The 13,176-nt window shown below is 43.1% G+C and overlaps 2 protein-coding genes across 3 annotated transcripts; both read right to left on the reverse strand.

Moving 5' to 3' along the window:
* Window positions 1-1,778: 1,778 nt before the first annotated feature.
* On the reverse strand, window positions 1,779-10,212 carry LOC120019970 (E3 ubiquitin/ISG15 ligase TRIM25-like). Of its 2 annotated transcripts, none has more exons than XM_038963380.1 (8): window positions 10,122-10,212; window positions 9,648-9,929; window positions 5,949-6,266; window positions 4,848-4,940; window positions 4,675-4,759; window positions 2,798-2,887; window positions 2,606-2,665; window positions 1,779-2,499 (listed from the first exon to the last, which is right to left on the reverse strand). In XM_038963380.1, exons 2-8 carry the CDS (start codon window positions 9,915-9,917, stop codon window positions 1,967-1,969), a joined length of 1,449 nt encoding a protein of 482 aa, XP_038819308.1. In that variant the 5' UTR covers window positions 9,918-9,929; window positions 10,122-10,212; the 3' UTR covers window positions 1,779-1,966. The 2 variants fall into 2 exon arrangements, with proteins under 2 accessions (XP_038819308.1, XP_038819307.1); XM_038963379.1 differs by having other exon boundaries at window positions 9,648-9,932; window positions 10,122-10,211.
* Window positions 10,213-10,639: 427 nt separating this feature from the next.
* Window positions 10,640-12,704, reverse strand: LOC120019797 (zinc finger protein 773-like). The gene has a single exon (XM_038963211.1). The coding sequence runs from the start codon at window positions 12,616-12,618 to the stop codon at window positions 11,728-11,730; it is 891 nt and encodes a 296-aa protein (XP_038819139.1). The 5' UTR covers window positions 12,619-12,704; the 3' UTR covers window positions 10,640-11,727.
* Between the last annotated feature and the right edge of the window lie 472 nt (window positions 12,705-13,176).

Here is a 13,176-nt window from a genome sequence, read left to right on the forward strand (position 1 = left end):
GCAGGGGTGAAATTTCACGACCTGACTTGTTGGGAAGGTGGCATCTTATGACGGTGCCACTTTGAAAATCACTGAGCTCTTCAGTAAGGCCATCCTACTGCCAATGTTTGTCTATGGAGATTACATGGCTGTGTGCTCGATTTTATACACCGGTCAGCAACGGTGTGGCTGAAATTGCCGAATCCACTCATTTGAAGGGGTGTCCACATACTTTTATTTTTGAAGTCAGTTTTGACAGGAAAAAGTATTTTTTTGTGATCCATGGCAGCCAAAAGCTTCATAAAAAGTTTTCCATCTTTATTCTTATCTATTTGGATAAATATTTGATACCCATCTTTCTTTTGTTGGTTGCCTTTAGGTTCTCGGGAAAAATTTCTCAGCGTCTCTTTTTTAAGAAACCAAGTCAGGAAATAGTGAAAATATCAGATTGAGGAAAGTGGCGTATCATGCTACGCTCTTGGTTTCTGTTCACATATAGTTTAGTGTGCTAGTGTGCTCTAGAGACTTTCTTACTTTTCATTATTGTAAAATATTAGTCCACTGTGTCTAGTCCGGCGTGAATAAATGACTGTAGAAATCAAGGTCAATTTGACTTTCATGTTATTCCATTATTTTTAAATAAAAGAGCAATGAAGATAAAGAGCTCAAACTCTGGTGTCTCATTTACTGTGAGTAGCGGGGAATGTTTGTGCTAAAAGGGATGGCTGCGACAGACCAACAGTAATTAATGAGCCTCTCACTCTGAATTTACTTAATACATCCTTTACAATAAACAAAACAAATATTCTCCACTCATATAGGAGTAATAAAGGCCTATTTTATTTTTTAATTGGGTTGCTATTTCCCATGGGTATGCACACAGGAAACAGCGCAGGTCCTAATCCAGGCACTTGTCATTTCCTGTTTGGACTACTGCAACTCGCTGTTGGCTGGGCTCCACACTTGTGCCATCAAACCCCTGCAATTTATCCAGAATGCCGCAGCACACCTGGTGTTCAACCTTCCTAAATTCTCCCATGTCAACCCGCTCCTCCGCACACTCCACTGGCTTCCAGTTGATGCATCTACTACAAAGAGCAGCAAGGGGAACTGCCCCTCCCTACCTTCAGGCTATGCTCAAACCCTACACCCCTGAGTACTTAGTTTTGACACCTCTGGTCTGCTGGCCCTCCCACCCCTACGGGAGGGCATATCCCGCTTGGCCCAGTCAAAGCCCTTTTCTGTTCTGTCACCCCAATGGTGGAACAAGCTTCCCTCTGACGCTAGGACAGCAGAGTCCCTGCCCATGTTCCGAAAACATCTGAAAACCTACCTCTTCAAAGAGTATCTTAAAACAACCCCAAAAAGTACATTAGAAAAGGTAAGGATGTTATTTTATTTTTTTAAATAAATTTAAACTCTCACTTGACTTCAATCTGTAAAGCTAAAGAGTTACAGATTCTGTGATAGAAATGTAAAGGTCATTTCAGATTGAACTGACATATGGCACGTTTATCTTGAATGGAGTCTCCGCTAAAGCTGAACATTGCCTTTAAATTGCAATCAAGCTGTAAAGCTGAACTTCCGCCATGGCGGATTGAATAGAGCCTTTTTTTTTTACTACTAGCACTGACTTCGCTGATAGCTACTTTGAGAAAAAAATGTACCTACTATGACTGATGTGGTAGTCCCACCTAGCTATCCTAAGATGAATACACTAAGTCACTGTGGATAAGAGCGTCTGCTAAATGACTATAATGAAGAAAAAGAAAAAATACAATATTGATGGACACATTAGGTAAAACAATCATTTCAACTTTTAATCAAGATGCAATAGAATCATGTCAACATTATTTGTATAATAGAAACCTGAGACAACGGGAGTTGTAGTAAAACATTTACATCTTTGTTTCAGCAGAGACAATACTTGGTTATTCTCTACAGTCATTGGTCCAGTGCTTTGTGATGAGTGTGCCGCATAGGGCCACTACTGGGTCTCTATAATGGCGACTCTACTGGGAGGATCTACGCGGTACAGGCCAAATCCCAGGCACACAGGCTGACTGAGCTGAGCATTGAACTGGTGCAGCTTGGTCAGGTTGATATTCACCTCAGAAAAGGTGATGGTTCCCTTCCCATAGTCTACCACCACTGTCACTCTGTTGCCTTTCAATGATTTGGCGATTTCACTCTTCATCTTGTTGTGGTAGGCAAACAGGTTTCCCTTTGCATTGTGTGTGATGCTCCAGGATTCCTTGTTGAGGCCAAAAACAGGGCCCTCAGTCCCCTTGCGCTTAATGCTCTGGTAGGACACAGCGATGTCCCAGTAGCCCTTGGCCTCCACCTCCCAGTAATGTCTCCCAGAGGAGTAGCACTGGGTGGTGAGAACCTGGGGGGCTTTGTCAAAGCGGGAGGGGTGGCTGGGGAGGGACAGTTTGTCCTCCACTCTCTCCACAGACTGGAGATCAAGGGACACTCTGAGAAAAGGGCTGGCCGAGTCTACGTCCAGAGTCAGAGCACCTAAGAAAGACAAATGGGGACACAGATCAGTGACACACATATGCACATCAGATCAGTGATAGACTGACGCACACACACACTATAGACCCATTGTATCACTGCTTACGTTGGGCTTCTCTGGTGTCTGCATTTCTGTAGCCCTTTGGTGGATTATCAACTATGAATTCTGTAAACAAATACATCACATCTCTTATTACCACACAGCAATAAAGATGTATTGCCATACTTATTTCTACAGTACAGGAATCTTCAAGTTTGATCATCCACAAAGAACAAAAGTTATTTATTTGCTTCTCACCTGCCACGGAGGAGTAGACATCGTGCAAGAGAGTCTCCTGTTTCTTCAGTGTGTCTGTGAGGGTTTGATTTTCCAGAGAGGAACTATATGCTGTGATGGAGACAAAATGTTCATCAGACACACACACACACACACACACACACGTGTGCACCCACCCACTCAGGCAAGATGGCCACCATTATGCCTGTACCCAAGAAGGCAAATGTAACTGCTTAATGACTATCGCCCCTCTGTCATCATGAAGTGCTTTGAGAGACCAGTCAAGGATCATATCACCTCTACCTTACCTGACACCCTAGACCCACTTCAGTTTGCTTACCGCCCCAATAGATCCACAGACGATGCAATCGCCATCACTCTGCACAATGCCCTATCCCATCTGGACAAGAGGAATACCTATGTAAGAATGCTGTTCGTTGACTATAGCTCAGCATTCAACACCATAGTACCCTCCAAGCTCAACATTAAACTCAAGACCCTGGGTCTGAATCCCGCCCTGTGCAACTGGATCCTGGACTTCCTGACGGGCCGCACCCAGGTGGTGAAGGTAGGAAACATCACCCCCACTCCGCTGATCCTCAACACTGGGGCCCCACAAGGGTGCGTGCTCAGCCCCCTCCTGTACTCCCTGTTCACCCATGACTGCGTGGCCAAGCATGCCTCCAACTCAATCATCAAGTTTGCAGACGACAACAGTAGTAGGCTTGATTACCAACGATGACGAGACAACCTACAGGGAGGAGGTGTGAGCTCTGGGAGAGTGGTGCTCAACGTCAACAAAAGGAGATGATCGTGGACTTCAGGAAACAGCAGAGGGTGCACCCCCCTATCTACATCGACGGGACCGCAGTGGAGAAGGTGGAAAGCTTCAAGTTCCTTGACGCACACATCACTGACAAACTGAAATGGATCACCCACACAGACGGTGTGGTGAAGAAGGTGCAACAAAGCCTCTTCAACCTCAGGAGGCTAAATAAATTTGGCTTGTCACCTAAAACCCTCACAAATTTTTACAGATGCACAATTGAAAGCATCCTGTCGGGCTGTATCCCCGCCTGGTACGGCAACTGCACCGCCCGCAACAGCAAGGCTCTCCAGAGGGTGGTGCGGTCTGCCCAACGCATTACCGGGGTCAAACTACCCAACCTCCAGGACACCTACAGCACCCGATGTCACATAAAGGCCAAAAAGATCAACAAGGACATCAACCACCCGAGCCACTGCCTGTTCACCCCGCTATCATCCAGAAGGCGAGGTCAGTACAGGTGCATCAAAGCTGGGACCGAGAGACTGAAAAACAGCTTGCTGCTGCCTATAGGTATAGACTAGGAATTACTGGCCACTTTAAGGTATGGAACACTAGTCACTTTAGTAATGTTTACATATCTGGCATTACTCATCTCATGTCTATATACTGTTTTCTATACTATTATACGGTATCTCATTCACTTAATAATGCTTACATATCTTGCATTACTCATCTCATATGTATATACTGTTTTTTCTATACTATTCTACTGTATCTTTGTCCGTTCCATTCTGACATCGCTCGTCAATATGTATATAGTCTTAATTCATTCCTACTTAGATTTGGGTGTATTGGGTATATGTTGTGTAATCTGTTAGATATTACTGCACTGTCGGAGCTAGAAGCACAAGCATTTCGCTATACCCGCAATAACATCTGCTAATCACGTGTATGTGACCAATAGAATTTGATTTGATACACCCACACATACACCTTGCTGAAGTCCAAGTGTATGCAGGTCAATGACTGACAATGTTATTTGGGGCAAGTAAGAGAGTAAATGACACATTTCATACTATATAAAGAAATCAAAGACGTGACTGACTGCGTCATTATCAGATCTACTCACCATAATAAAGGACAATGAACCAGAGGCACAGCAACACCACAGTTACACTGTTAATGCGGGAGTCTTTGGAATTAGAGTTCTGCCTCTGTGCACAGAGAAATAAAACTATGAATCTCACAAGAAATCAAAAACAATCAAAGCATTACAGTAGAGTACACAAACATAGAACTAACTTCGTTTTTGAAGTCTTCTTTCAACTTGTTGACAGAGTCGTTGCATTCCTGTAGCTTTCCCTCTAGCACCTGGAACTGCTGCTCCATAAATGCCTGAAACCCATTTACACACATACTCACAGATGTAGACTGAGTATACAAAACGTTAAGAACACCTGCTCTTTCCATGGCAGACTGACCAGGTGAATCCAGGTGAAAGCTATGATCCCTTATTGATATAATTTGTTAAATCCACTTCAATCAGGGGAGGAGACAGGTTAAAGGTTTTCTAAGCCTTGAGACAATTGAGACATGGATTGTGTATGTGTGCCATTCAGAGGGTGAATGGGCAAGACAAATAATTGAAGTGCCTTTGAACGGGGTATGGTAGTGGGTGCCAGGCGCACCGGCTTTTATTAAGAACTGCAACGCTGCTGGGTTTTCCACACTCAACTATTTCCTGTGTGTATCAAGAATGGTCCCCCAACCAAAGGACATCCAGCCAACTTGACACAAGTGTGGGAAGCATTGGAGTCAACATGGGCCAGCATCCCTGTGGAACGCTTTCGATACCTTTTAGAGTTCATGCCCTGACGAATTTAGGCTGTTTTGAGGGTAAATGTTCCTAATGTTTGGTATACTCCGTGTATATGTACTTGTGTTTGAGGAGTGCTATTATTCCTGTGTTTGTTTGTCTGCGATATTATACATTACAATATTGTGCCAATCATTCTGCATGTGCAGAGTGTCTTGGTGGTGTGTGTATCATTCTGTTTTATGGTTTATTTATTTGTGTCTTTTAAGCACATGAACAAACAAAATTTCCCCCTGGTGGGATAATAAAGTCGATATAGTTTGTGTTTGTGAGACAACATTTTTTGGATTAAGACTGGAAGAACCTCACTTCATTCTCAAACCCGGGATTTCTACAGTACATACAGTACCTGCCTGGAAGTGTACTATGTGTATGAGAAAGTCTCTGCCCCCAAATCCTACCCCGCCACACCACGCCCCATTTACTCTGGTTGAATGAGGGTAACAGAAAATAAATCAAATATGTAAAACTAGCATTCTACATATTTCTCCTATGGCTATCCTTAAGAAGAGAGGTGAAACACTCACAGTCAGTTTTCTCCCCAGAACGTTGGTGGCGTCAACAGTGAGGTTTGTCTGCTTCTTGTCCATGGCACAGATATTACAGATGTAGGTTTTCGACATGGAGCAGTAGTACCTCAGCACCTCATCGTCATGCTCAGGGCACCTCCTCCTGCTCAGGTCCCCCAGGGGTTTGACCAGAGGGTGTCCCATGTAGGCAGGTAGTTGCAGGTGATCCTGGACATGCTCCTGACACAGTGACACCTCACACTTCAGACATGTCTTCACTGCCAGGCTCTGTTTCTCTGGACAGCAGTCACAATACGCACTCTCTGTCTTCTTAGCCTTCAATTAAATCAGAAAATCAATCAGTTAATCATGGTTAATTTATAAGTCAACAAAACCAATCTAGTGACAGGTAGCAGGGCCAGAGTTATGGGCCCACCCTACCGTACTTCCTTGCCCTCCCAAATAAGATATTGAAATATTTATAATTTTTTTGACTGAGAGACCCATCAATCTCAGTTAAAGCATCCAAGCAAGCGAAGCAGTGTCCCTCGGTCTCAGTATGTGTAGACCATGTATTTGATGCTGTCTGGATCAAAAGAGTATGGCATGTCATGCTATTTCTGTCCAGACAGCATCAGATACATGGGCTATATATAGAGGGGCGCTGTTTCGCTCACTCGAATGCTTTCTCCGGTGATATAGTTTCAGCAGAGAGGAAGAGGTGAAGCGAGAGGGCTCACAAAATCTGTCCAGTATAAGCCTAATGTGTTTCTACGGGAATAATATGCAGACCTAAGCTTGTTGCCTGTCTTCCCGCCTTTGGGACAAAGGCGGAGGGCGGAGACATGAGCATCTCGGTTTTGAGTCCCATCTGTTTAGGAAAGGGAAGGGGGGGGATATCTAGTCAGTTGTACAACTGAATGCCTTCAACTGAAACGTGTCTTCCGCATTTAACCCAACCCCTCAATCAGAGAGGTGCGAGGGGCTGACTTAATCGACAACCACGTCTTCGGCGCCCGGGGAACAGTGGGTTAACTGCCTTGCTCAGGGGCAGAACAAGAGATTTTTACCTTGTCAGTTCAGGGATTAGATCTTGCAACCTTTCTGGTTTAGCTCAAATAAAAATGTATACAATAATTCCAAAAAAGGTTGTGCCTGTTCTGCATGTTATTTTGGCATTAATATGTGTCATATCAGTTTCTAAACACATTTATTGAGTTAATAAAGCTGCAGGTGTTGCAGCCTAGCTCAGTGCTGTCTGTGGTGGAGGGGCAGCCAGCGGAAAATACAGAGCGTAGGGGTTGGTAATCTTCTCTAATTGCACCGGGATTGGCTCAGTGTTCTCTCATTTATGGGGACACTACGTCACCGCAAAATCTACAGGGAGAGATAGAAAGTTCAAGTCTACTTGGGTGCTGTCATAGATTTACATTAGAAGTGCCCATACAAGATTGCTCAAGGTCATTGGCCACAGATAAAATGACGTCAAACCACGTTATATCTACAGTAGCTTTGATTTGACTGATCCTGTCAACATCATACTTTCAAAATCTTAGCTAGCAGTCATCATCATGAATCACATCGACAATCTACTGGCAAATCCATTTCAATCCTTGTCATATGAAGAGAAATTCGAGATAAAAGGTATCAGTGCTCACCGGCCATTGGACATAAACATTACACAAGTTGGAAATCGCAAATTCAACAATGAGTGGTTTGGAAGGAATCAGTGGCTAACTACAAGCGTTGCAAAGCAATCACTATTTTGCTTCCTCTGCCTGCTATTCAGTGGAGAGTGTGTGTGGTCCAAGTCTGGGTTTAAGGGTCTATTTTCCAAGCTTAAAAGGATAATTCACATGCAACACCGTGGGCCAGAAAAGGTTGAATACATTGGCCCATGTGCCTCACCCTAATAATTTGGTCACTTTCCCCCTTATAATTTAGCCTACTGTTCTAACTTGGTGGTGCACATGTAGCCTATAGCCTGTTTTAGAGAAATGTCATCATTGAATATTGTAAGATAAGCCCCCTCTATTTATGCTACGGTTCTGATTTATACAGGGAGAATACTGTAAGAAAGGCCCTTGGATTCTGAATTCTGTCGCTATACATTTCAAAAGTGCTGAACAAATAGTTATATTGTCTATGTCTGTTCTAGCTCGCTAATTAATGTCTTAATCAAAATTACGGATTGCCTCATCTACTCTTCGTCCCCTTATGCCATAGTTTTTACATCTCAATTGTCAGTAGAAACCACATTTGTTTAAGCATGTCAGCCATATCAGCTATGTTTTTTAAAAAGGCAGTAAACGAGGCTGAATGAACTGTTTCCCTGTCAGACAAGGCTCTGCTGATAACCAGGTGTAGCAGTGGTAAGGGTTCACTCCATGGTGCTGAAAAGAAATCTCTGCTGTTGGGACAGCTTTATGTAGGCCCTAACAGTTTGTAGGCACCGTTTGTCACCGTTATAGTGCAATTAATGCATTATTTTGTGTTTTTTATTGGCTTTGCTGGCCTGTATATAAAAAATATATATGTTGAGTTTGCCCCACCAAGAATTACATGCTAAAATTGCCACTGGTCTTAACTCACCATGTACAACACCATTTTTTCTTTGCCTCACACAAGTCAACAAAGTATATTTTTTATTATTTTTTTTACAGCCATTGGGAATGATAGTTCCTCATTATTTGAAAATCTTTCCAACACTCCCGGCCTCAATAATCACCAAGCCAGTGTGTGAAAGAGCAAAATATCATGAACTGATGATCCCATATATCCAGTGGAAATGCCATAAAAACAGCTTTCTGTCCCAAGCTCACCGGAAGGGGATACAGGGAAGTAGTTTAAGGAGAATACGGAGTATAACGTTATTAGATATAGTCTCAAATATGTGGTTATCTTGTTTAAGAGTAATGGGGCTGGCAGATAGGATTTAGTTTCTCCCTGTCGCTGGCCCACACTCCATTGCAGTAGGTGGCGGTAATGCACCATAACGTTGGATGCCAACCCCGATAAACCCCACCGAAGAAGAAGCTCACTGGCGCAGGAAACTTTGAGGTGATAAACTGTTCCAAGTTCGTTCGTTACAGCTTCCGGTCGGAATACGTGATAAATTGATACAATGTTGAACTTCACTAGTAAAAACTCAAGTCAAGACCGATAGAAAGGGAGGCAGACAGGCGGAGAAGAGAGATGAATGTGATTGAAACAACCGGAATTTTCATCAGGATATTTTCTACTGTTTTTATTATGCATTTTAATTAGTTGATAATGGAAGTTACAGGCTCTCTTGAGTTCTATGCTCTCACTTATTTAGCCGCCAATGGATCCATGTGGCAGAGGCTAGTGCTCTCACCATAGTTGAATTTGAACTTTTAGATTTCATTTGTATGATTCACCACGTGACAATGATTTTGAAAAACGAAAACGTTATTATTGAAAGGAAACTGTTCCACGAAAATGTGCATATCAGTAGAAATTGTAGGATAAATTGTAAGCTACCCCAAACTTGAAACTCATGGTCTTTGCTATTACACCCATTTTTTAAAAATCGTTCACAAATAGCTGGCCAGCCTATGGAAATCAAATGTCTGCCTGGCGTAGTGATTCATAATGGCCCCAGGTCTGACAGATAAAGACACAAATTATGATACATGTAACAGAAGTCTTGGCAGAAGTAATAAACCAGATCTGTGAACAAATTGAGAGGAGCACCTTTAGGTTTTCTCTGAAGTCCTCTGCGATGTTAGCCAGGGTATAGCTCTTCTGGACGTCAATCGTGGATCCAAAGTAGGCCCTGCAGTCTGGGCAGCGGAAGGGCATGTTTGAACCGAAGTCTATTATGCCCTCCAGACACACCATACAGTAGCTGTGCCCACAGGACAGCTGGTGCGGGTCTTTAAATATGTCATGGCACACTGGGCATGTCAGCAACACCTCAAGCTGGGTTTTGCTTGACAGAGGAATGGTACAGTCTTCGTCCATCTTGCTCCCTTCCTGCTGTTCAAAGATTGGAGTATAAGGTTAAAAGGAAATGAAGTATCCCCTGACTGCTGTAGGTGGTGCTCCAAAATGTCCGTTTCAAATAGTAGCCAGCTGCTGAAGTGAATGGCATGTTAACGCAGTAGGCAATTAGACATGGGAAGGTCTGTGTACTGCCGCTAAATCACACAAAAGGCAATAATTTACCTGTAATGTCAGCTTTCAGTCCTTGCCTGTGTGTGCTTCCCTGTGTACAGTTCAAACATTCAAAAGTGAAAGCAAAGCTCTCTGTTTATACTTCCTTTGGAGGCGGGGCTAGACTCAACTGTCATTGGAGCCACTTCACAACAGGGAAGTAGTCTGCAGTTATATCTTTGGAGCTGGAATTTTTCTATAAGCTATAAAATAAACTACTGTATCATACATGAACTTTTGTAACAAAAGAGACGAGATTCACACAACCAGACACTTCTGATGTGTCAATTTTTATAAGGCATTAGTGAAACCAATAATACAAGTGGTGTTTTTTTATTGCCAGACAAAAGGGCCAACCACAGTACATACCATAAAACAGACCTTTTCACGCAGACACAGGGAATTACAGTGCATTAGGAAAGTATTCAGACCCCTGGACTTTTTCCACATGTTATGTTACAGCCTTATTCTAAAATGGATTAATGTTTTTTCCCCCCTCAATCTACACACAATACCACACAAGGACAAGCTCTGTCAGAGTGACCATCAGGTTCTTGGCCAAAATAATATATTTTTAATTGGAACACAGATAAGTGTTAAGGGTTAAAACAATTTTGTATTAAACATAAAAGCCATGTAGTCATATTTGTAACATCTTCAGCAAATCACAAGCCATAGAAATCAGCTTCAATCAAAAATGATATATGAAATAACTTCTCTCTACAGATAACATTCAAATGTGTATTTGCAAAATTAAAGGCTGCATCATACTTCCCATTATTTTAATTTTTAAACTAAGTCATGTGTCTTTAGATAAACTTCCCTGACATCTACACAGGAAAAAGTAAGGAGGGTGTTCTCCTGACAAAAACAGCACTATGAACAAAGAGGAGAGGCAGTTGCTGCATTACTATAGTATTTGGCATAATGGTTCAAGATAAAAGTATAAAACAAACATGCAAATTTAAGCCTACCTTTAGAACTACTTACAAACCAAAATACACAAAGGAACAATCTGTTTGTATTTACTACAAAGTGAAAAGATGTATCATGAAAACAGATTGCTGTCTGAGAAAGACCTCAAACTAATCTCAGCCCTGGCCAATGTACAACACTCTGTATTCTTCAAAGAGACATGCAACAGTTCCATGTCCCTTGTGTTTTGGCCAACGAAATACAGTGTAAAGACCTAGGGCCAGTTTCCAGACCCAGATTAAGCCTAGTCCAGCATGCTCAATAGAAAATCTCCATTGAAATAACTTTTTGGTTTAGGACTAGGCATTATCGATGTCTGGAAAAACATTATGGCTATTAATAACATCAGTGTCCACTAAAGCTTTACTCAGATGATCATTCTGGACAATCCAAACTTACGCAGGATGGTTGACTGCCTCATTTCAGATCTTTCCACTGTCCCCATCTTCCGTCATAATGGTTATTTACAATCATAGTATCTTTCAAAAACAACAAATGCTGAACGATAGGTTATAAATGAGGAATGGACATTTAGTAGTTTCAGTTAGAGGTAGATAAGCTTTGTAATGCGGCTAACACAACCAGCCGATAAAGGCTGCTAGGTGCTAATGCGTAGGCACAGCTCTCTTTGTCGGAAAGTGAGCTACTTCGCTGTCACTCCCAAGTGATCAACGCTGTGTTCCTCAAGGTTCCTGAGGATTCTGAAGCTCTTGGAGCAGAAGGAGCAGGTGAAAGGTCTCTCACCTGTGTGAAAGCGCAGGTGAGCCTTCAGATTGTCCCTAAGCCGGAAGCTTTTCCCACACTGGAGGCAGCTGTGAGGCTTGTCCCCCGTGTGGAACCTCTCATGCCTGCGGAGGCTTTTCCGCAGGGCGAACATCTTTGAGCACTGGTAGCATGAATAGGGCTTCTCCCCGTTGTGGAAGCGCTCGTGCCTCCTCAAGATCTTCCTGCGTTTGAACCTCTTCCCGCAGATCTTGCAGCCGTAAGAGCGGATCGGAGAGAGGACGCTTTGAAGCCGCCAGACCCCGTTCCCACACTGAGTGAAGCAGCACAGGCGCCGGCCTGTGTGGAGGCCCTGGTGGGTTTTGAGGTCCTTGGGCATGGGGAACCTCTTGCTGTTGTGACAGTTGCTCCCATTAGCCTTCTTCCCTCCAGAGTTCTTGTCTCCAGGCACCAAAAGCAGGTTCACCAGCAGCACTGAGCAGGCCCTCGTCAATTTGTGCTCCAGGGAGGTCTGGTCCAGCTTGAAATCCACCTTCTTCATCATATGGTCCAGCTTGAAATCCACCTTCTTCTTCATCATCATCTGGTCCAATGCACCCATAGATGTCAACTTTCGCTTAGCCTGTTCAGGAGCCAAAGCCCCATCTGAGGAAGACGAGCTATAGGCGGTCTCCTTTGCGGTGCTGACACTGGCCTGCTGGGGCTCCACCTGGGTAGGCTTTTCTTTACAATTAGGCTGTGGTGTTGAATACTGCTTTTCTGCCTTTGGGACCATTTGGCAGATGACTTTAGTCACCCTTTCTGTGTTCATTCCGTTCTCTGATTCTGTCTTGAGGGGCTGGAGTTTCTGCTTAATTTGGGAGCTTTGAACAGTACCAAAGAGGTGGTTTGGATACACAGGGGCTAGAGGATAGAAAATAAAATAGTTGTTAGATGGTAACCTCAACCCTTTATATACAAAGTCTTTATAACAAATATACAGTGGGGAGAACAAGTATTTGATACACTGCCGATTTTGCAGGTTTTCCTTCTTACAAAGCATGTAGAGGTCTGTAATTTTTATCATAGGTACACTTCAACTGCGAGAGACGGAATCTAAAACAAAAATCCAGAAAATCACATTGTATGATTTTTAAGTAATTAATTTGCATTTTATTGCATGACATAAGTATTTGATACATCAGAAAAGCAGAACTTAATATTTGGTACAGAAACCTGTGTTTGCAATTACAGAGATCATACGTTTCCTGTAGTTCTTGACCAGGTTTGCACACACTGCAGCAGGGATTTTGGCCCACTCCTCCATACAGACCTTCTCCAGATCCTTCAGGTTTCGGGGCTGTCGCTGGGCAATACGGACTTTCAGCTC

This window comes from Salvelinus namaycush, chromosome 25, assembly GCF_016432855.1.
Source record: "Salvelinus namaycush isolate Seneca chromosome 25, SaNama_1.0, whole genome shotgun sequence".
Lineage (NCBI taxonomy): Eukaryota > Metazoa > Chordata > Actinopteri > Salmoniformes > Salmonidae > Salvelinus > Salvelinus namaycush.